Genomic DNA, 24428 nt, shown 5'->3' on the forward strand with positions numbered 1-24428 from the left:
ACTTTTTGTTTTTTAGATTGCACACATAAATGAAATCATATGGTATTTTTCTCTGGCTTCATTTAACACTATATCCATTGTACATCCATGTTATTGCAGATGGCAAGACTGCAACCCTTTTTATATCTGTATAATATTCCTATGTGTGTCACAACTTTATCCAATCATTCATCAATGGACATTTGGGTTCCTTCCATATCTTGGCTATTGTAAATACTGCTGCAGTAAACAAGAATGTATATATACAATTTTCTTAAATGAGTGTTTCATTTTTGGGGGGTAAATACCCAATAGTGGAAGTACTGGATCACATAGTAATTCTCTTTTACTTAAGTACCCAGTGTGGGGCCTGAACTCATGACCCTGAGATCAAGAGTCTCTCTCTCTCACACACACACACACACACACACACACACACACACACACACACACACACACACTTCTCCAACTGAGCTAGCCAGGCGCCCCAGTAATTAAAGTTTCTAGTTTTTTCTTAAAGTTTATTTTTGAGAGCATGTAAGTGTGCACAGATGAACAGGAGAGGGTGAGAGAGAGAGAGAGAGAGAGAGAATGAATCCCAAGCAGGCTACACACCACACACAGCCCAGGGCTCAAACCCACCAACTGTGAAATTGTGACCTGAACCAAAATCAAGTCACTTAACTGATTGGACCATCAGGCACCCCTCAATTTTTATTTTAGGAATCTCCATATTGATTTCCACATGGCTACACCAGTTTACATCCCACCAGTCGTGCATGAGATTTCCTTTTTCGCCACATACTTGGCCAATATTTGTTATTTCTTGTCTTTTTGATGCTAGTTATTCTGGTGTGAGACAATATAGTTCATTGTGGTTTTGATTTGCATTTCCCTGATGATGAGTGATACTGAGCATCTTCTTGTGTGTTTGCCATCTGTATGTCATCTTTGGAATAATGTCTGTTTGGGTACTCTGCCCGTTTTTTTATTCATAGTTTTCTTGATGTTTAGTTGTATACATTATGTATTATGGGTATTATCCCTTTACCAGATACGTCATTTGTGAGTATCTCCTCCCATTCAGTAGGGTGCCCTTTCGTCTTGTTGGTTTCCTTCAGTGTGCATGCTTTTTATCTTAGTGTAGTCCCAGTAGTGCACTTTTGCTTTTGTTTCCTTTGCCTGAGGAGACATATCTAAAAAATGTTGCTAAGGCCCATGTGAAAGACATTACCACCTATGTTTTCTTCTAGGTTTTTGGTGTTTTTGCTTTGTTTTTGGTTTCCGGTCTCACATTTAGGTATTTAATCCATTTTGAATTTATTTTTGTGTACCATGTTAAGAGTGACTGTGGTCCAGTTTTCTTACCCCCATTTATTGAAGAGACTGACGTTTCCCTCTTGTATCGTTTTACCTCCTTTGTCACACATTGACTGTGTGGGTTTGTTTCTGGGCTCACTCTGTTCTCTTCCACTGATCACTAGGTCTGTTTTTGTGCCAGTACCATACTATTTTGATTACTACAGCTTTGAAGTATATCCTGAAATTTGGGATTGTGATACTTCCAGCTTTGTTCTTTCTCAAGATTGTTTTGGCTATTAAACGTGGTAGTCTGGTTCTGTTGATCGCTTCACTTTTCAGAATACATTTTTTCGCCCATATTGCTCTGTATAGTTTGTTGAAAGTGACACAGCTTGTGTAGGAGACTAGTTTGTTGAATTGTTTTTACACCTAAAAACAGCAGGCCTTTCCTTTTGTTTAGACTTGTATTGCAGAGTCTGAATTAATCTAGGTTAGGAGTTATGCTTGGCTTGAGGTTCTTCATTGCTGTTATTAACCGTCGCAGTAAATAGCGTATCTTTCCTTTGAATAAAAAGACAGATGACTAGTGGTTTTAAATTGCTGGGTTTTATTAAGGTATTGGCAATATTTCCACATGTCTTAACCTGAATGAACAGTTTTAATAAATAAAATATGAAGGATCACTCATGGTTACAACTGAACTCAAAAGTGAGCTGTAGAGCAGGTTTGTAAATTGATACATTTACTTGGTAAGAAATGATTCACTTCATTTGCTTCACTCCATAGAGAATTCTTTGCAGAGAAATGTCAAACAAGGGAACAAAACCTGTCTCTCACCAAAGAGCACCTAGAGTAAGAGTTAACAATGATGTATCTGGATTATCTAATACATCAGAGTTTATTAAAGTCCTTTTCCAGAATAACTGCTGTATCAATCTGGAGTTCCCAGTTTTATTTCCTGTTTTCTAATTAGTACAATAGTCTCCAAAATAGAAGATAAAATACTAAGATGAAGTAACAATTACTTTTTAACACAGTACCATTTGTCTGGAAAATAGTCGTGTGATAATACTGGTGGTATCTTATTTTGAAGAAAAACATTTCAGCTATTCACAGGTGGGAACAGAAGAGTGGGTAATTTATCCTTTAATATCACATGGTTTTAAAAGGTGAAAAAAGAAAGTATGTTCTTTTGCTAATATAAGACTTAAAGAAAAAGTGTCCAAAATTACAATGTGACCAAAACTGTAGTATCCCCCTTCAAGGCCCTGCATAGGTGAGAATGGTCAGTGAGCAAATCAATTATGTTTAAACACTAAAGTAATAATTTACAAATAACTTTCTCACAAAGCCTTGGCAAGCCTTTGATGGAGAAGTACTTGAACCACAGCAGTTTTATCTGTAAACACTGAACTTCTTTATGCATCAATTTCATCTGCCCATCGGATATTGCCCTTTTTACTGGCACAGTGTTCCAACAATGGAGTGTGGTTGTCATGAAGATACAGTGTGACACTATACCACGTTGACATTATACCACTATAAATGTGGTCAGAATCAGACTCGGTGTTGACATTGACATTGTTGACACTGTCCTTGGAAAAGGTGTTACTTTCAAGCATCCTCCTACTTAAATGCAACAGTAACTTTAATTTTACTAATTCAAGGACAGTGGATGGCACTTCTAGGTAAAGTAAAGGTATATACATGTGTGTTTCCACCATCTCCTTTAGCACAGATGTTAAGTGGGATTAATAGCCCCAGTGTTTGGTGCTGTAATGTTGCTAAACCTCAGATATCCCTCAAAAGTACACATCTAAGAAAGTGAACAAAGGAAACCCTAAAGTTAGGGACTGATTCCCTTTGAAACTCACAGTGAATGTACAAGGAGTTTGTAATGACTTCATTTGGTAACCTGAAGTCTGTTTCCCTAACAAGTACTACACTTTCTTGTTTATATTTGTTTTACTATTTTCTATTCTAATGACACTTTAGCAGGCAAACAAATTGATGCATATCATGTTAAATTGAAAAAGGGATACTGTCACTCTGAAGGATTGAGTGAAGAATTTTCACCACCACTAAATTACACAGTTAGTTAAAAGTACAAAACACAGAATTCACAATTACCTCAGCATTAACAGTGAATATATATTATATATACTTTTATATCTAATATTTTTACAATCACCAGATACACCATCATTAAATACAAGTTACAGGATGTGTAGATACCATTAGTTAGAGGGGTACTTATTGCTTACATTAGCAAGCAGCAAATAAGGGCACAGGATCTGAACTGAAGGGAACTACTTTCTATCACCAGTGGCATTAAGATGTAACACTGCATTTCACAAAGCACTGCTTTTTACTTAGTTTATAGAACCAAGAGCAGCATATATCATACCAATAACCACTACTTTAATATAGAGTTTTAAAGGACTTACCTTACAAATGGTACCTAACTACTCTATAAATATGTATGTTGTGAACAAATGAAGAGTTGCTATTTTTCACAATATTGGTTTATAACTTGACCACACTAGAACTACTTTGCTTTATTTTCTAGAGGGCTACTGGTATGAAAAATGGAGTTAACACTGCATATATAGTCAGATCTACAAAATTCAGACCCTACAACATGTGACCTGTGATCATCTGAGTTTCATCCAACTTTTTCCCCACTGAAAAAAACCTATTCATTTGTATCTTCTTTCCTTTCACTTTCTTTATTCTGATCAAAAATAGCAGCAATGGACAAGTATAGAAAATCTTTAAAAATTTTTTAATTTAGGTAGGTGCTTTGGACTATAATGTGTATCAATATTCTGCTGCCTGTTTTCTTGTTTCCTTAGATAATCTGATTTGAAACTGACACCACCTGATGGATTGTTAACAAGATCTAGGCTTCAAGTGACAGATGTGAGTGAGGTCCATGTACGGGGGTAAACATCAGGTTGGTGAAGATTCTGGTACTATAGCTGGAGCCATGTTTACTCCTTTTTAGCCACGTGTCACAAGACTTGAGAAAAGAATAAATGACTTCAAAATCAAGAGAAATACTGAAAATTACAAATTCTTAAAAATAAAATGTATAGATTAACAATCTGATCATTGCTAAAGTGAAGTTTTTATGTACAGCTATACTGGCACCCAAATATGCTAGTCTTTTTTTTTTTTAAATCTAGGAATCTAAGTCCTCCATTGTGGGTCTGGGGAACATAAAGTAATATTTTCTATAAAAAAACACAGGCAGTGGACGTTTTTCAGCAAGCATGTTTGGTGCCTCCCAGTGGTTTGAGTGAGTGGGCAGGTCCTGTCCATGGCATGGCTGGTCCACGGTTGACTAGGGGAGGGTAAAAGGTCACATGGTGGTATTCATGATTCTCAGAGAAATGAGGCAGCTTCACTGAATGAATCTGCTTATTGGTTTATTTGCTGTCTTTAAGGATATGCTTCTAGCTTGAAACTACAGAAATGGCAAAAAAAAAAAAAAAGACGAATTATCAAATATAAGTAACTACTAAAATGTGAAAGATGTCCTCTCTGTAGCCTGCGGTTCAGGTAGCAGGCCTCTGGAGCGTTCTCCGTTCCTAACTAGACAGACCTCAGTCTCCGTTCTCTGCCTTCTCCTTTGCACTTGGCCTCTATGGGCTACTTTGGGCAGTACTTTCAACCTCTTTCACACCAATTATTTCATTCCCTTGGGGGAAACAATTTTAGAGAAGTTAAAAACCGTATTTTTCATTCACCAAAACCACTTTTTATTCTGTAGTAGTATATGCTTTTGCTGTCTGTGAACTTAAAAAAGGGCAGAAAAAAATAGAAATACTATTTAATTTTCTTTTTTAAATGGTAACTTGATTCTAGTATATCTGTACCTAACATCATCTCCATTAAATCAGTTTTATTCCTGAGATGAAGGTACAGTGAAAAACATTAGCATCATAGGTTATAACTAGTTGACAGCAGTCTAAAATGACAAATAATAAAAATTCTGCCAAAAGCACCATAACAGGTTATGAAACTCCCAAATAGCTATACAGCCCTAGGAAATACTTTTTAATTCAGAAAATTTTCATAATCTTTTATGTTACAGGAAAAAAATCAGTATATCTTTTTGACTGTATAACACCTCACAAGTCTGAAAATATGACACTTTTATAGTGGTTTTCTGCTTCAACTATAATCAATTAAAACCCATATGGCTTTTAGTCTTTTACCAACCAAGAAGAGAGGGGAGGATTTCCCTCACAGTTCCTAGTCTTAAGGAACAACCCCCAATTAAATCCAATTCTGCATTAAGTTTTCCATAAATATATTAGGCACATCAAACCAGATTTCACCTGCATTCACATTTCAACACTAGATATCCTGACTAAAATAACTAATTCACAAGCTTCCACTAGTGATGTGAAGGGTAGTAAAGTGGGGATTGTATGTAGGTGTGAGACACATCACAGGGACCAGTTGTATAATTCTGCTAGTGAAACCGCCAATACTTTTTTTTTTTAGATTGAAAACACTTTTGAGTTTCCTAGAGATCTATTTACATTTAAGAATTGAGCCATCCATGGTTTCATAATGAAGCACATATAATTCAGAAATGTCTACCTTGTTTCTACTCTGATAGTGGTGTTTTATTGGGGGAGAGCTAGCTAGCCTACCTTAAAGAGAGAACATATTATATTTTATAGCTCCACGGAAGACCTGGGTCTGGAATATCACCATGGCTCTTTCTGAGCTTCCTCAGCATGTTGGCACCATATCCTTTCCAAATATTTTGCCTCCATGGCAGAAAACTTCTTAACATCCTATTTCTCTTCCCACTTCTAATAAGTGAGGACACACTAGTGCCTATTTTGTGGGAAGGCTCTTGAGCAGACATAAATGAATACAACTTTGTATTAAACCTGAATCCATGCCATCTCTTTGAATAATGATAGCGTAAATGAGACAATCTGGAAACTCTCTTTCCCAAGAATTTGAACTGTTCATTTTCCAACCTAGGACAGACAGGAGACAAGCTCTCCATTCTGTATATCTGCTGCCCTGTTGAGCCCAAATTAAAAGAGGGAAACTCTCCAGCACCACTTTGTTCAGGCAGTGATGATTGAACTGATTTTTCCTCCATTATTAGCTCATTAGTAAGATTTGCCTTCTTTGGTGCACCAGAACCAAACATCTCAATTGGTGGCAAAAACTGGGCACTGTGAGGCTTGTTTGCTTCTATTTGTGTGAGATCTAGGTAGCCTGGGTCTTCCAGCACGTTGATTTGGGACCCTGGGCTCAGGCTAGTTCTATCAGTGAATGAATCCACACGCCCATCATAGCCTAAATCGGCTGGTGCTGAGCACTGGTGCTGAGGCCAAGGGCGTTTGCACTCTCCATGATTCTCCTTATCATCCCCACCATCTTCTTGCCCTCCTTGAAAAGAGTTCTCTGTCCAATCTGATTCCTCACTAACATTTACAGCTTTGTTCATGTCCCTCAGGAATACCACAATAACAGTGATGTTATCACTTGACCCGGCATCACGAGCTGATGCGACTAATTTGTGGGCAACCATGCTACTGTCTCCATTGTTCTCCTTCAGGTGGTCAGACACAACTTTCACTGCCTCATCAGGGTTCACGGTATCGTAGAAGCCATCACAGGCCAGAATGAGGTAGTCTTCAGTTCCGTCCAAAACAGTAGAGGCAGAATCCGCATCCCCACAGATATATGGCTTATGTTCAGCATCTCCTGCGGGAATTAGAAAGTTAGGTCAGATACTGGTTTACCTTGCATGTTTATAGGACTGTTTATGGCTAATGCTGTAACTGATCGTAGTTTACTGGACTGTGATCTGAATATACTGGAAAGAATTTATAAACTAGTTTCAGATAAAGTACACTACTTGAATTCTTCGTTAATCAGCTGCTGCTCACTCCCTACTCTGTTAAATAATTACCATTCACTGGGCTTAATTTCTTAGTTAGATTATTACACTCTGAATCTTGTGCCGCTAGCTATTATTTAGGATTAGCTGAGCATGGCAACAAATGTCAAATCTAAATTTTTTGCTGCATTGAAAAATTTCAGTCTTGCATAGGAACATTTTGTTTATTGATAGATCTTTTTTTTATTAGTAAATTCAATTTAATTGAGATTTGAGAAAAAGTTCACATTGAATAAAAAAACAAACCAAAGTTGTGGTCACTATTAATTAAGCACTTAAATTGTCTGTCCTTGTTTTCAAATTAATAGCTTTATGCTGCTAGCACAGAGAAAGGTTTGAGTTACAAGGGATTTTTTAAAAAGTCAACTCTTTTAAGCCGGGAAAAGTCACCCCAAGATTCAGACAAGAGAACTAGAATGTGAGCCTTTTGGTTCCCAGTCTAGTTTGCTTTCTGCTATTTATTTACTTACTTACTTTCTGCTTTTTTTAAGTTTTTTTAAACATTTGTTTATGTCTGACTGGCAGAGAGATACAGAGTGTAAGCAGGGGAGGGGCAGAGAGAGAGGGAGACACAGAATCGGAAGCAGGCTCCAGGCTTTGAGCTGTCAGCACAGAACCCGACGTGGGATGCGAACCCATGGGAAATGTGAGATTATGGAGCTGACGTCAGCTGCTTAACCGACTGAGCCACCCAGAAGCCCCACTTCCTGCTTTTTAAAGCCACTTTACTTGCAGCTTCTATATATGGGGTGCTTGGAGTGGGGACAGAAACTTCGCTTAATGTGGGCCCATGGTCTCCAGTTTATCACCAGACTACTGAGAAAATTAATCATCTACAATGCATTATGGAACTTTCAGGTCTAGAGCACTTCCAGATCTATTCCACTCTATATTCATTGTTTTCTTCTAGGTACTTGGAGAGAGTCTAGCCAAAGCTTATTAGTCAAGGGATACTCATTGTCTGCTTTACATAGGAAACAGTATTTAGCAATAACTGCTAGATTAGGAAACAGTTAAAATTTACAAAATGTTTTATCATTTGTAGGGTACAGCTTAATGGAGTCAGACTGCGTGGACCCCAGTCCTAGCATTTGTTCTTAAAAACCCTCATCAGTCACTGAGGAAGTACTAAGATGACTTTGTGACTAGGGAGTGATAAAATGAAGATAATTATACTTAAGTGATCTGGCTCTATCATCATTCTTTCTGATAATTTGTTGTAGGTTCTCTCCTACCCAAGTAAGGTCCTCTCCATTTCACATCCCTGTTTAATCCTCAAATAGGCCCAGAAAGCTCAGGAGGAGCCCTAGCGGTAACTGCCCACACTGGTCCTATCAGCAGGTCTCAGGATGGGATACCCTGGAAAACAGATGAAAGATAAGAAACTAGTCTTTTTTATACAGTAGCCAATATCATCTTCCCTCAGACATGGTTTTGATTCCATCAACTTCAGTTTCACTTCTCTACTATGATGCCTCCCAGTAGCCTGAGAAAGGTAATCAAAACTTCCCATTGTGGGATTCAGTGTTCTCCACCAATCTACTTGACTAAATTTCCCCATCCCCTACTCCACCTATTATTATCATTATTATTTTTTGAATTCCAGCTCTAAAAATAAATGTGATCTGAGTCATACTGTTCCCAAAAATCTTGTTTTAGTGCTTCAATTAAAAGGCTACTGCAACTGTTGGTTTGGAACAGAACATACAAAGATTTGCACAGAGAAAATGCTGCCAAAATTCTGGCTTTTCACCTGTTCTACTTTGGATGTCAAATTCATGACATTTCGCCCCCAAATTTGGTAGGAGGGCATGATAATCCATTTCATGGTAGAAATGGCAACATCCTTTTATCTTCAACCTCCTCTCTCCATATGCTAGGAAACATGCCTCTGTCAACTTTGGATCATAAATCTGAAGGGCTCGGGAGGAAAAACTGTGGAAAGCTGTTCATTTTTAAAGCTTAAAAAGTGTCCCTTATTTCCTAAGTAGAGTTGAACTCGGCTCAGGAGTTCTTTTCCTTGTCCCCATTTAGCCCTCTGTTTTATTCTGTGAGCTTTCCAAATCTTTCCCACATTCTTCACCTCTCTTTCAATTAAGCTACTGAATTTTGGTAGATGGCCTGATTTCCTACTTCAAAGAAAATTAAGTTTATCAAGCTTGAATTCCCTCAATTCCTTCCCCTGGTCCCCACAGTTTTTGTTTTAATTTGAAGAGATTAACCTCATCAGCCACCATGGTCTCAGATAAGTCTCCTTTTCCTTCTCAAAGCTAACCTGTGCTCTTGGACCAGACTCTCTAGGACTCGTTTCTGTCTCTTTCATCTTCAGCTTCTCTTCTACTTCTCTCCCCATTTGTCCTATGAATCTGATCTAAACTCCTTATCCTAAAAACAAATTCAATAAAAACAACTCTTTCCCAAGTCAGATTTTCCCTCAAACCACCACACTTATTTCCTTTACCACTAACTAGCCCAAGAAACTAAATCTACACATGTTCTTTTGTTATTGCTCATTTTCCCTCTCCTGATTTTTTTCCCACCTACTAATCCAAAACATTTCTCTCCTATATTACCAATTATTTTCTATTTTCAGAATGCATGTTTTTTTTAACATTTATTTATTTTTGAAAGAGAGAGAGAGTGTGATCAGGGGAGGGGCAAAGAGAGAGAGGGAGACACAGAATCTGAAGCAGGCTCCAGGCTCTGAGCTATCGGCACAGAGCCCGACGCAGGGCTTGAACCCACGAACTGTGAGATCATGACCTGAGCCAAAGTCCGACGCTCAACCGACTGAACCACCCAGGCGCACTAATGTCTTTTTTTTTTTTTTTTAATTCCACATCTCAGTTGACCTCTCTAGCACTTGACCCTGTGACTACTTAAGTCCTAGGAAACCTCTTCTCTTAGTATCTGTGGTAGTCCATTTGTATATCTCTGATCCCTCCTTGATTTTCTTCACTGATTCCTTCACTTAATAATAGCACTAACAATCATTTTGTGCTAAAACTGTGCCAGGCAGGGTTCTAAGTGTGGTGCATGTATTATACCATTTAACACAAAAACTCCATGAGCACTGTTACTAGTCCTACTTTACAAAGGAAGAACAGACACAAGGAAGTTAATTTCCCAAAGCCCACAGCTTGTAAAGTGACAGAGCCAAGATATAAACCTACAGAGCAGAACTTCATTGTGTTATCAGCCTTAGGTAATGAGTCTCCTCCCTGGGTCTCTCAGCACACTACGTGTTCTTCCAGGACAATGCCATTCATGCCTATATTATCAACTAATATATATAATATCACTTCATAGATTGCTAATATCATTGCCAAAATCCCACATTTCTTTCTGCATCTCAGAACTCTGCTAAGCTCCAGATCTGTATTTCCAACTACATATAAATCATCTCTTCTAAAATATCACACAGCAAGGTACCTAGAATATAAAATATGTCCAAAATGAACGCCTTGCCCCCCTCTAACTCCACCCCACAAACTGCTGCTGCTTTTTTACAGATGCTTTATCACCTCAGTCACACAAGTCAGAAACCTCGAAGTCAGTTTTCCTCTACCTCCACAAACTGTCACTTCCATCCAATCAATTTCCACCTCCTCTGTATCCCTTCTGAGCTGCCCTCATTAACAAACTGTATCAAGAGCCCCTGAACAATGCGATGTATTCTTTGTACTCTCGTCTGTCTTCTATACCATCATCCCAAATACCTCTATAAGGGAATATAAATGATCATGTGGCCTCTCTGCTTATTCACCTGAGAGTCTAGACCACTTAGCTTGGCATAGATGCCCCTTCACAATCTGGCCGCAACATTTACTTTTACCACACCTACCTCTGCCCTAGCCTCTTGTATGTGTTGCTGTTCCTAGAACATGGCATGCCCTTTCAGGCACCAATGTATTTGTATGTCCCTACCCCTGGAGTTTCCTCCCCTACACAACTGTCTTCAACATCCAACCTAAAAGTCACTTCCTCTATGAAGTTTGCATTATTCTCTTAGACTCTCTTTTTCAAGGACAGTCTTCGCTTGCTTTTAGTTTCCCCTTGTGTTATATTTTAGAAGCAAAGAAAAGGCAAGTGTTCTCTAGTAAAGTTGGTTCTATGACCAGCAATGAAAGGCACCTTTCAGTACTCTGACAAAGACAGTAAGATCAAGAGGAATTATCAAATAATTTTACATGAGAGTGTTTTAGTAATGAGAAGTTTCCCCTCAGTGGTCTTATTCCAGAGCTCCTAATAACTCTCTCGGTCTAAGATAAAACTAACTCTTATTTTTTCAGAAGCACTTGCAGGATCTTTTCAGCTTTCGCTTTCTCTCTCAGCCTTCTGCTGCTCACATTTGGGCCACTTCACAGCTTGCCAGCACCTTCCCAAAGAGTGGGAGGAACTCACATCACTGGTGAAACTGAATCAATCCTTTGGGATTTTGTTAATGTTCTAGAATGTTTTGGTAATGATAAGCAAAATTGGGGAATTAGATGTGAATTCCATTTATCCATTTTATTCCTATATCAAACTACTTAATTCAGTTTTTCTTTAGGAGGCAGGGACTAAGAACTGCAGTATGCATGCATATCACCTATAAAGATATATACACACACTAATTTATTCTTTTAAAAAAAAAACAGAATATGAAGGTAAGACATGAAGCCTAAAATTTAATAAATCCAGGTGCCAAAGTAAAACAAGAATAGAAATATCTTTGAACTTACACTTTTGTTTTTCATTTGTCTAATCAGCTTAGCTGTTTACTCTAAGTTTTAGATAGTTTCATTGATTTCCCCTTCTTCTGAAGAATTTAAGTACTAGGGAGCCAGATTCTTTGAAACCTAGAATTCTTTCAAATTCTTTGAAAAATTGTTTTCATCTAAAAAGCACAATGTTGATGTCATTTTATAATTCAATGAAAAAAAAAGTAAAGACATAATCAGGGTAAAATAGAGAAAGGAAAGCTTTCCATTCTCTTGAAAATACGGAGCCAAGCTAAATATGACCCAAAATGGAATGAAATGAGGATCACTATAGTTTTAAGCAAATTTGTGTCCCAAAGATTAAGGGCTTCCATTTAAAAAAAGAAATGGATAAAAACTAGAAAGTTCTGCATTTCTTAATATAGTTCTCTTTTAATAATGGCATTTAAGCATATAGATAAACAGGTTGATTAAATCGAATAATTAAGAGGCATTATCCAATTGTTATTTCAAATAATAAGCAGTCTGATAATATAAATTACCATTTCAGGTTTCCTTATTGTACTAGAGTTAATATAAGACAATGAGCTAGAAGAGGACAGTTTGGAGAAACAAAAATTAATTGGTTTTTCCTACCAATAGCTCTGGAGACCGACAGACTTCCATTCACTCTCCAGGCACCAAACCAGACTACACAACCTCCAAGAGCCTCAATTCGCTGCTTTTCATCCTAAACAGCAATGCAATAGAGAGAAGCAAATAATTGGATTCAGGATTTGTCTACCTTATATAGTAAACAAGAGAGACAATACTCATCAGCTTCCTGGAAGCGTTCTCTTTATTACTCCTTTATAAGGTCGGCATGGTTTCTCGGCCAGTGGTGGTAATCATAATACTCCAATGAATCTTAGTAACTAGAAAACCGCCTCTGTGGCATGTGCTCTAACAGCACACTTACCTCCCTGTCCGGTTTGTGTGGCTTCATTAGTTCAACAGCTTGGCCTTTTCTCACAAGCATAACCTGGGAATCCCCAACCCAGGCCACATGGAGCATGTTACCTCTGATAAAAGTCACCACTCCTGTGGTCCCACATCTTAAGCTCTGAAATTCAAATAAAACTAGAGTCATTAAAAATAAATAGACATCAAATTCTCATTGAGAAGCAGTTTATAGTTAATACAAACTTTTAGTTGGAAGCTAGACTATTAATAACTTGATTTTACAATAAATAGCAACTCCTATTTTTCAGTGCATTTTTATGTGCATGTATATCTGTGTCCACACACATAGATCCATTCTGTCTATGACATGCAAGGCAGGGATGATTTTTCATTTCATCTCATCTCATTTCATTTCATTTCATGTATAGGTAAGAAAAACTATGGCAGGTTATGTGGTTTTCCAAGGCCAGGAAACTCATTAGTACACAAAACAACTGAAATTCTTTTTCCTCCTAGTCCAGTGGTCTGTCCACTACAGCAATCCTTAAAAATTTCCATATTGTGGTCTCTGTTGTTGACGTATGTTCATGGAGAGGATCCTAGCATTACAAAAAACATATAAAATATCTGACTAATACACAACAAATGCTCCCATACTCTGAATATTAAGATAGAAGCCAAGAGATATATATTTCCTGGCTTATAGTTGCTTATAGTTAAAAAAAATCTATAATAATTTTAGGGGCCTTTGCTTTTGGAACAATGCATAAAAAAACAGCCTGGAATTTCACCTCAGTTCCTCAGTACCACTGTACTTAATGCTCCTGATATTACTATAATAAAGTGACATCTCCAATTTGACATGAGTCACCACAAAATAAGCATGACTTTCTGTTACCAAGGACTTGGCCTAAATTAGAATCAATGCGTCAGGGATGGTAAAAGGCCCCTTGTATCCAATGAGAAAAACAACTTCTCATTTTCACTATATAGGGAAAGTTTGTTATAAATCCTCACCCACCAATAAAATGCCTTCCCACACAGAATGTTCAAAAACTCAGCCCCCTGGAACACATGATAAAGACACTTCGGTGCATATGCCCTGGAGAGAACAGGAGGCACGGCTGCTTCACAACAGGAATAGCTACTTTCTTCCCAGCAGTTAGCAGCACATGGAAGCACAAGGAGGAGAAAAGTGAGTGCTGAGACAAACCTAAATTATTCAAGAGAACTGTTGGCAAGACTGAGAGACATCAGGATCACTGGCAAAGAAAATGAGGTGAACATGGTCAAAAGAAAAACCATGGTCTGAGGGCACTGAAAAAAGAACAGAAGATGAAGACAATGCAAGTCTCTGAGTTTCATGTTGGTGATTACAGATCAGCTCTTAGGGGCCAGGTCTTGCCCTCAGTCAGAGTGAGGACAGCCAGCAGCTCTCAGGTAGGCAGAGCCATGCAGTGCCAGCCCTCAAAAGCCTCTGAGAAGGTCTGAGGTCAACAAAAAGTATTTTGTTGTCTAGCCCCACCTCCACACACAGACCCTAGTGGTTACTATTGTGGGGTTACTATTGCATATTAATCTAAACCTGGGATGCAGGTGGAGATAACAGAATATTTTCATTGCTTAATACCAAATAGTTCAGAATTACTGTTTCATTAATTCCAAGCACCACTATTGCTATATAGAATAACTATGAGATCAAAGAAATGGATTAAATGATGACCCTGCTCTTTCTAAGACCATTTCAAAAACAGTTAATGTTTAATTCATAGAGGAGTCTTATGTTTTGTATATATAATTATTCTGTAATTACTTTTAAAAATTAAAAAGTATTATCTTGCTATTGGCCCCCATTTAGAAATGAATATAGAGTACTGTAGTTAATCATATACCAATGCCCCAAATGATAATTAGATTAAAATTTTTACTTCTAGATCTTAATATAGAACTCCCTGTCATTCATTCAGAGTAAAAACTATAGGTCTGATTAACCTTAAGAAATTAGGATATGAGCTCTGATTTTTCTTCCTGTTAAGAGAAAATCAGTTCAAGAATCATCTAAGGATTCACTCTTTCCAAGCAAATTTTCCCTCAAGAGATATACAGTAAAACAGTGCCAACCCATTTAGAACCAAATGTATGGGAGTAATCTAGCTTCTGTTTCCTTTTTAGTCCATTGTTTTAATCACCATACCCAGATCCTGTCAGCAAAATCTGCTTATAGAGATGGCCCTAGTGTGAACCTGACAGGCACTGGTAAATAAGAAAGAGAAAACTCACCTGCCACATCCAGCAGTGGACCAGATTTCTGGAAGATTATAGCTTCAGAATTTCTCTACAGTACATCATACCACTCCCTAAAACCCTGAAGAGGGAATTGGAACTACTACAGAATCTAATACTGTGGGTCAAGAATACAGTTTGAAAGAGAATTTTATTTTTTTTAATGTTTTTATTATTTATTTTTGACAGAGAGACAGAGCGTGAGCAGGGGAAGGGCAGAGAGAAGGAGACACAGAATCTGAAGCAGGCTCCAGGCTCTGAGCAGTCAGCACAGAGCCTGATGCGAGGCTCAAACTCATGAACTGTGAGATCATGACCTGAGCCGAAGTTGGCCACTTACCCGACTGAGCCACTTAGGCGCCCCTGAAAGAGAACTTTAAATAATGCCTGCTCAAAAAGACAAAATTCAAAGTAGCCCTTGAACCACAGACCAAAATGAGCACAGCCAGTGCATTCATGGCTGGAATTTATGAGAAAATGGCATACCTCCCTGGCTGCTTTCTGCACAAACCGCTCATCAGTGACCCGGAAGGCCCGGCACAGGGCCTCAGCAGGATCATGGGGGAACATTTCCTGGCGTACTAAATTAACATGCAGGTGAATGGAGGCATAAATGGCAGCATCCACTCCTCCATGGCCATCAAACACTGCAAAGTAAGCTTGTTCTTCCTGGTCCTGTCAATAAGAAAAACAGAAACAGCTTAAGTGAGTTAGGTACAGTGTGACTCAAGTGACCAGTCCCCTGTACTGATGCCCATTCTCCTCCTCTACTACACTTGTCACCCAGATGAGACTAAATGTTTCCCTTTTTTGACATGCATGATCAGCTGCTAAAATACCTGCAATATGAGGGCATCTGTGTTTATACACATAACACTGGAACACATCATGGCCAATTAGCTCAGGCTGAAGCGCCCTCTTTGTGAAAGTTGTTGTCTTGTACCATGGAAACCACCCACATACAGTTGCTTCAAAACTGCTGTTACAAATTGTGAGAAGGGGGAGGAAAGAGAAGGTAGAAGGACGAATTGAGCAAAAGCTGTTGTGGACTGAGTATTTTTTTCAAAATGAAAGTATTCTTATAAAATTAGAAACTGAGAACAATAGGAGATAATTGGCCTTAAGCACAAGGCCAATTATGTTAGGTTGTTTAAAATACAGAGATAATGAAAGCATACACATACTTCTTAACTATAATATCTTCTTCATAAATCATTCATAGTCACATTGAATACCCACCATAACTTATACAGTCTCTAAACTGGTTAGCCGAACATGAACCATATTAGATGTCCAAATGTCCTATAACCATTATGCCTTGTCCTCTAATCCAAGATTGAGCCTCGCACTTCCTGGCCCACCTACTGCGTGAAGCACAAAGGCAACTGCCACAAGAGGGTCTTCCCGTGCTTTGTGTTGACAGAGGAAGCCTAATCACAATATTCCATTTAAACCTTTAAGTAGTCTGCTTCTTTATCTTCAACAGCAGGTTCACATCTCCGATCTAGCTTACTAAGGAGATTTCTAATTTCCTGAACTCTCACTTGAGTCCTGGGCTCCCCTTAGGCAAAAGCATGTAATCATTTTCTTTTGCAAACTTTGACTTCATCCTTGGGATTAGGGAGCTCAGATGAGTCTGGGCCCTGTCATTCAAAGGAAATCAAATATACAAAGTAAACTATCTAATTTTCTTGTGCTTATTTTCTCGTCCGTTAAGTAGGGATGAGTTGCTACCTCATGGGGACTTGGGAGAATTATTAAAACAGCAGGTATGTTTGTGCTTTGAAAAAATTCTTTTTAGGGGAACCTGGCTGGCTCAGGCAGAGAAGCAGGCAACTCTTGATGTTGGAGCTGTGAGTTCAAACCCCATGTTAGGTGTAGAGATTACTTAAAAATAAAATCTTTAAAAAAAAGAAGAAAAATTATTTTTAAAGCGCATACTACATTTACAAAAGTACAAATATAAATAGAATAAAAATGCCCAAATATTATATCTAATATAGACATTACAACCAGTTAACAATTTAATCAGTATATAATTATAATGCCATTGAAGATTAGCTGATTAAACAAAACTATCTTTGGGGCGCCTGGGTGGCTCAGTCTGTTAAGCGTCCGGCTTCGGCTCAGGTCAGATCTCACAGTTCATGGGTTCGAGCCCCGCGTCGGGCTCTGTGCTGACAGCTAGCTCCAGAGCCTGGAGCCTGCTTCAGATTCTGTATCTCCCTCTCTCTCTGACCCTCCCCTGCTCTAGCTATCTCTCTCTGTCTCTCAAAAATAAATAAAAAGCATTAAAAAAAATTTTTTAAACAAAACTATCTTCAAAAAAGTCCAACTCCTGAGAGGTACTAAATGTACTAAATAACATGTACTAAAGCAGTACTTATAAACAACTCAGTTGGCAGAATAAGGATAAAATTGGAAAATAGCTTATACAAGCAGTTTTTAAATGACTTAGCTGATGTGGAATCATCACAAAGAGGGAAGGGACAAGAATACTTTCATGAGAACATGGGAATATAACTTTAATGTGTGATTGGTGGGAGATTCTTTTTTTTTTAAGTTTATTTATTTTGACAGCGTGAGAGAGCATAAGCAGAAGAGGAGTAGAGGGAGAGAGAAACCCAAGCAGGCTCTGCACTGTCAATGTGGAGCCTAACGTGGGGCTCGAACTCATGAACTGAGATCATGACCTGAGCTGAAATCAAAAGTCAGATGCTTAACTTAAGACTGAGCCACCCAGGTGCCATGGTGGGGAGTTCAATACTGCATCTGAAGAAATGGAAGAGAGCCAAGTGGACCTCTTAAAGTTTTAAATTTTTAAATTAAAAATGTTTTAATTAGGGGCGCCTGGGTGGCTCAGTCGGTTAAGCCTCCGACTTCGGCTCAGGTCAGATCTCACGTTCGTGGGTTCGAGCCCCGCGTCAGGCTCTGTGCTAACAGCTAGCTCAGAACCTGGAGCCTGCTTCCGGTTCTGTGTCTCCTTCTCTCTCTGCGCCTCCCCCTCTCATGCTCTGTCTCTCTCTGTATCAAAAATAAATTTAAAAAAACAAAACAAAACAAAAAGACTCTTTAAAAAAAATGTTTTAATTAAAAATTTTTAAGTTATAAAATAGTTTTTTCCCTGATATAAAGATGATGTATTGTTTATTGGGACTAATAAAGAAGTATAAAGAAAGAAATCTATATTATCTCACCATTCACAGATAACTAGTCTTTTATTTATATATGTACTATATATTATATATATAAATTTTTAAATAAAACAAAATTAGGATCATACTAAACATTTTTATATCCTTTTTATCATTTATCTTATCATTAGCATTTTACCCATGTCATTAAGGATTACTCAAAGAAATATGAAATGGATATGTACTATACATCTCAGGAACAGTATCATAGTTATTCCCTATATATGACTTAGATAATTTCCATTTTTTTATGATAGAAAATGTTATGTCAAATATATGTAATAATTTCCTGCATTTGTGTCCTTATAAAAGTAAAATTACCAGATCAAAGGGTGTGGAAATGTATAGGGTTCTAAATATGTGCTGCCAAATTGCCTTTGTCTTCAAAGCCTGTTTCTCCACAGCAGGGTGCTCCTTTCTGAGTTAGGCATTTGGGCTGCTTTTGAGGCAAAATGAAAACCAACCAGGGCAAAAAAAAAAAAAAAAAAAAGCAATAATGCCCTCAAACCTAATCTTCAAATGGGCATAGTGATAGAAGGGCTGTTTATCATACAAGAGTCTTTTAGGTTATATCTGCATGGGCATGGAACGTTCGGAAACAAAGATATCCAGATAGACTAAAGGTATCTGAAACAAAGCTGATCTATCTTTGTAACATAAGCACCAATTATCATTCTACTATCACTGCTTAGCAGACCCTGTCAGCTAAAATTTAAATTTAGCTGCCAAATGAAGGAAATATTGTGCTTTGTATAAATTACTACGTTGTACTTTTTAACTTATGGACTTGAATGAAGAAAAGAGGCAAGTGACAGGCAAAGGAAACAAACCTACCACTGTTTGCACTAACCTAATACATTTCATAGAAACACAAGAGGAAGATAACAAGAAAATGGTTATTAAGCTGACAAGGCTCGTATGATCCAATTTGTCAGTCACAGATTCAGGAAATGTAATTCCAGCTATTTTCCTGCATCAGAAACCAAGACTTTAAAAAGAAGTCAATGAAATCAGAAAACTGTCTCTGTCTCAAATTCATTCTTTTATGTTTGTGTTTTATGTTGCTTCAACAACATAGTATGTGGGAACTTAATCAACAGCTTTACTGAGATATGACAGTTTTCTTTTTTGCTTATATGTTTATAGAATAACTCTGAAAGTACACAACAATTGGGTAACTTCCCTTGTCTTCATGGAGGAGCACTGAATGCGAGACAAGGATAAGAGAGAGATTTTTATTTTCCAATTCTGAACTATGTGGATGCATTATCTATTCAAAAATAACAAAAATAGGAGTGCCTGGCTGATTCAGTCAATGGAGCATGTGACTCTTGATCTGGGGTTTACATTGGGCATAAAGCTTCCTTAAAAATAAACAAAACCCCCAAAATAACATAAAATAGTTTCTTTTCTGTCTAATGCAAGCAAATTTGTGCCACTCTGCCTTTAGTCCTCCAACCCATCAGAGATGCTATCAGAAAATAGGACCATGAAGGTGTTTGTTTTTTAAATCTTACAGATTCTTGAGAAGTGCCCTTTACCTCTAAATTGAAGAGCATATTAAAGTCAGGAATGCAGACATGTTTGTCTTCCATTTTCCTGCGCATGTTTTTGATGGCATGGATTGACGTTTCATAATAAAGCTGGGGTCTCCTGTGGAGAGGGAAGTCTTTGACCCAGCTGCAGCAAATCTCGTGTAGTTTGCTGAAGACAGAACGCGCCAATTTCACTGTCTCAATCTCTGTGAAAGAAACACAGACACCCCCAGTGAAGAGCCATTTAAAGCTGCTTTTCACTAGCCTGCTTGGTAAAGACAGAAGTAGGTCACCTTAGTCAAACTCCTCCTTACTCAATAGAAGAAATTCCTTTTTTCAAGAGAAATGAAATGTTGCTTCTGAAGAGAGAAAATGACAACCAATCTAGTAGGAAATCATCAGCCAGCAGCTGCCACTAAGATATCCTTATGTCATGAGGAGAAAACCTCTGGCCAGGGTTGGATCTATTCCTAGACTGGATTTCTTCCAACCCTCGAAGCGCTGTGACCACTGCTATCTAGTTCGGCTCCACAGCAGTGTCTCCCTTTTGGTTGGCTGCCAGGGCTATTATCCGGAGAGCCAAGCGCCCCCTGCTTAGAAGAATGACTGAAACAGGGATAGTAGTTATTCAGCCAATTGGAATATGAAAGGCCTATGAAAACATCATTTATTTTGCAAACTACAGGAATGAGAGTGTATTCTGATTACCATTTTGCTTTTGTCTTTTTCTTCCTGACCTCTTCCTTTACTTCCCTCCAGTTCCCTAACTTTTCTCTCTTGTAACTGATCATAATTTGGAACTAAATTATATACATTTTTCTGATTTGATGAATTTTTTAAATTAAAGTTTTTGGCAATAGCTTCAATAATTTAGCTAAAAGGTTAACAAATGAGGTAAAAATTTTAAAGTTTTACAGGTCTCTAAGGAAAAAAGTACTTAAACTCTGTATGTGTAACCCTGGATAGAAAAAGAGCAACCAGAGGGTTCTTCACCCTAGATTGTCTACTGCCTGACTATCGTGTGGAGCAGATGAGCTGACTTCCGAGTCGGACTCGCATCCCTCAGTGGACAACAGATGTTGTGAATAGTGCCTCCCGCCCTCTCAGCTCCAGCTGTCCTCTACTCAAGTGCGGCGGTTAAATAACCACGGGGAGATGAGGTTTTCTCAGGCCAGCAGTTTAGAGATTCCTACATCCCAGGTAAACAGGTAAAAAAAAAAATTTAGAATTCTCCAGAAACTTTTTTTTACTTTACATAAATCAGATATTGCCTGACAGCCTAAGAAAATGTATACCAGATGGCCAGTGGCTGCACATGACTCCTCTGATCTAGAACACAGATCCCACAGAAGACAGACTTTGTGTTCTAGAATGGCCCAGGAACTTAGATTCCCATTTTATTATTCCTTTCCCTACCACTGCTTTAATTTATGACTATATTTACCTGTTTTCTTATTCAAAATCCTTCCAACAATGACTATATTCAGAAAGCTCATCTCAAGGATTTTCTTTGCCCTTTTTTTTTTTTCTCCTAACATAGTATAGCGTGGTAACATACATTTTTTGGCTCTGTCCCCCTTGATGTTTTTATTTAAGTAAAAATCAAGGGTACATCTGAAAGAGAAAGGCAGTTCAAAGAGCCAGCACAACCTCAGAAGGTGTGTATAAGAGAGGAACTGAGGCTAGTAGACAAGCCAATATTTTTACTGTTTTGACAAAACTCCAATCTTTATTTTTTTAAAGCACCAGCTGCCCAGAGACTTTTTCAGCCACCATCCCATCTGGTCTCTGCAGCAGCATAGGTGTGAATTTGACTCAATCACAACAAAGGACCGCAAAACAATAATTGACTTTGGAAACACTTAGGGAGAACGGAGTGGGGTGAAACAAGTAATTGGTATTAACTATCAGGATAGTTTCCAGATAGTATTCTAAATAATAGAAACCATAAGATCATTTTTTGGCTTGTATATTACTGTTCTTATATAGACCTGCACTGTCCAGTAAGGTTGCTTACTAGCTACATGTGGCCATTTAACTTTAAGTAAAATTTAGAATTTGGTTTTTGAGTTACATTGGTTATATTTCAAATACTCAGTAACTACATGTGGCCAGTAACTACCACATTGGACAACGCAGGCAGAGAACGTTTCCATACCTGTGCTGTCTACTGGACTTTATAACATGTTTTCATATCAGCACTAGTTTTCCTACCTAATATTAATTTTAAAAGGCTATCACTAGGGTAGTTTGACATGTTCATTCTTATTCAGATGAATTTTCTATTTATTTTGCCATGTTTGAGGGGGAAAAATCTGTTGCCCTTGTGTTTGGGGTCACCTTGAATTTATAGAGTAACCTGCAAAAACACTGATGTATTTTCATAGTCTTATCTAAAAAACAAATTATATTGTTTCATTAATTAAATACTTATGTTGCTTAACAGAGTTTTAACATAGGATTAAAAAAATGTTTAATGTTTATTTTTGAGAGAGAGAGAGAGAGACAGAGCATGAGCAGGTGAGGGGCAGAGAGAGGGAGACACAGCATCTGAAGCAGGCTCCAGGCTCTGAGCTAGCTGTCAGCACAGAGCCCGACGCAGGGCTCAAACCCATGAACCATGAGATCATGACCTGAGCCGAAGTCAGATGCTTAACCAACCAGGCTACCCAGGCGCCCCTAATAGGATTTTTTTAAAGTAATTTCTACCCCCAACATGGGGCTCAAACTCATGACCTGGAGTTCGCATGCTCTTCCAACTGAGCCAGCCAGGGGCCCCAGGAACGTCATATTTCTTAATACATTCCTAGTTATTTTACTTTATTTCCCATTTTGAGTCAAGAACTTTGCTTTAATGTGTTTTTGTTTGTTTTTGCTACCTAGCCACATTTCTCCTTCTACCAGAGACATTTCCTTCTCTATTCAGTCCCTGTGTATCTATGGGTAAAACATGAGATTCAGGACTAGCTAATTAGAGAATCACATTCCTCTGGCCATAGTGATCAGTTCAGGAATTGGAAATAACCCAAGCTGGGTTGGTTAGAGTGAATCCAGTGATTTATGTATAAGCAGCTGAGACTTTACTCTTATTTTCCTGCTTGATTTGTACCTGGGCAGATGAAGACCTGGTGCACCTAATAGTGATCTTGCCACCATATGGAGCCTGAAAATAAAATCAAAATTAAAGAGGGTGCATGCAGCTGCTGATTTCAGGTTTGTGAGTTCAAGCCCATGTTAGGTGTAGAGACTACTTAAAAAAAAAAGAAAACAAAACAGAGTACAACTGAGATTTGGAGATATGCCAGGTTCTGATGAATCATGTGAAGCCTTGAATCAAGCCATGTAGCCAATACATTGAAGCCAATAAATTCTGTTTTGCTGAAAGCAGTCTGGATTGTTAGTGGTCATTTGCAACTAAATTTTTAAGATTTTATTTTCAAGTAATCTCTACACCCCACATGGGACTCGAATTTACAAGGTCAAGAATCACATGATCTTCCAAATGAGACAGCCGGGCACCCCACAACCAAAAAGTTCTTAATACATTATGCCCAAATGCTAGATTTTGCTCTGAGCCAAATTTTGTCCTACAATTTTATCAGATGCTTCTTTGGGCATCTTTTGAGATAACTCTGTTTTTCTTTTGACCTATTAATAATATAAATTATGCTAACAGCCTTCCTATTATTTCTGTTTTGTTTCTGGTCTCCTCAGCACATGCTAAGCATATGGTCAGCCCTCAAGATAAAACACACTGAATGAATGAACTGTTGTACTCAATCTACAAGTATTTTACTTAAGATTTTTACATTGATTACTATGACTGACCTCTCATATCCTTTTTTAGTTTTGTTTCAGGCAAGTTTTGGCATTGCGTTATGGTTTGCAAATTTTCCTTTTTTGTGCAACTGGATAATTCATTCTAAAAAACATTGGAATTATCTGAGGGCACCTGGGTGGCTCAGTCGGTTAAGCGTCCGACTCCAGCTCAGGTCATGATCTCACAGTCTGTGAGTTCGAAGCCCCACATCAGGCTCTGTGCTGACAGCTCAGAGCCTGGATGGAGTCTGCTTGAATTCTGTCTCCCTCTATCTCTGTCTTGTACTTGTACTCTGTCTCTCTCAAAAGTAAATAAACATTAAAGCATATGTTTAAAAAAACATTGGAGGGGCGCCTGGGTGGCTCAGTCGGTTGAGCATCGGCTTCGGCTTAGGTCAGATCTCACGGTTCGTGGGTTCGAGCCCCACATCAGGCTCTGTGCTGACAGCTAGCTCAGAGCCTGGAGCCTGTTTCAGATTCTTTATCTCCCTCTCTCTCTGACCCTCCCCTGCTCCAGCTGTCTCTCTGTCTCTCAAAAATAAATAAAAAGCATTAAAAAAATTTTTTTTAATAAATAAATAAATAAACATTGGAATTATCTGTCTTTGATCATTTGAAAATGTTTACCTGTAGAATAACCTTATACTTTCTCCTTTTTGGAAGACAGCTCCTGGACAATCTTCTCAATTTCTCTCTCTCCCATTTTTTTTTAAGATAAAGTTTGTTAATT

The 24428-nt window shown here is 38.1% G+C and overlaps 2 protein-coding genes across 5 annotated transcripts in view; one reads left to right on the forward strand and one right to left on the reverse strand.

The window, feature by feature from the left end:
• Positions 1-4335, forward strand: part of TRIM37 (tripartite motif containing 37) — a 131173-nt gene extending 126838 nt beyond the window's left edge. For all 4 annotated transcript variants that reach the window (XM_029929256.1, XM_029929259.1, XM_029929261.1 and 1 more), the window contains one exon: positions 4137-4335. In XM_029929256.1, coding sequence (XP_029785116.1) covers positions 4137-4140 — 4 coding nt within the window. In that variant the 3' untranslated portion in view covers positions 4141-4335. The remainder of the gene's footprint in view (positions 1-4136) is intronic.
• The window catches only part of PPM1E (protein phosphatase, Mg2+/Mn2+ dependent 1E), a 208142-nt gene continuing 185582 nt past the window's right edge, over positions 1869-24428 (reverse strand). Inside the window, exons 3-7 of the mRNA XM_029929266.1 lie at positions 19886-20085; positions 15637-15825; positions 12884-13027; positions 12562-12655; positions 1869-7026 (exon numbers count right to left, since the gene is read on the reverse strand). Coding sequence (XP_029785126.1) covers positions 5966-7026; positions 12562-12655; positions 12884-13027; positions 15637-15825; positions 19886-20085 — 1688 coding nt within the window. The 3' untranslated portion in view covers positions 1869-5965. The remainder of the gene's footprint in view (positions 7027-12561; positions 12656-12883; positions 13028-15636; positions 15826-19885; positions 20086-24428) is intronic.

Source organism: Suricata suricatta, chromosome 17 (genome assembly GCF_006229205.1).
Source record: "Suricata suricatta isolate VVHF042 chromosome 17, meerkat_22Aug2017_6uvM2_HiC, whole genome shotgun sequence".
Lineage (NCBI taxonomy): Eukaryota > Metazoa > Chordata > Mammalia > Carnivora > Herpestidae > Suricata > Suricata suricatta.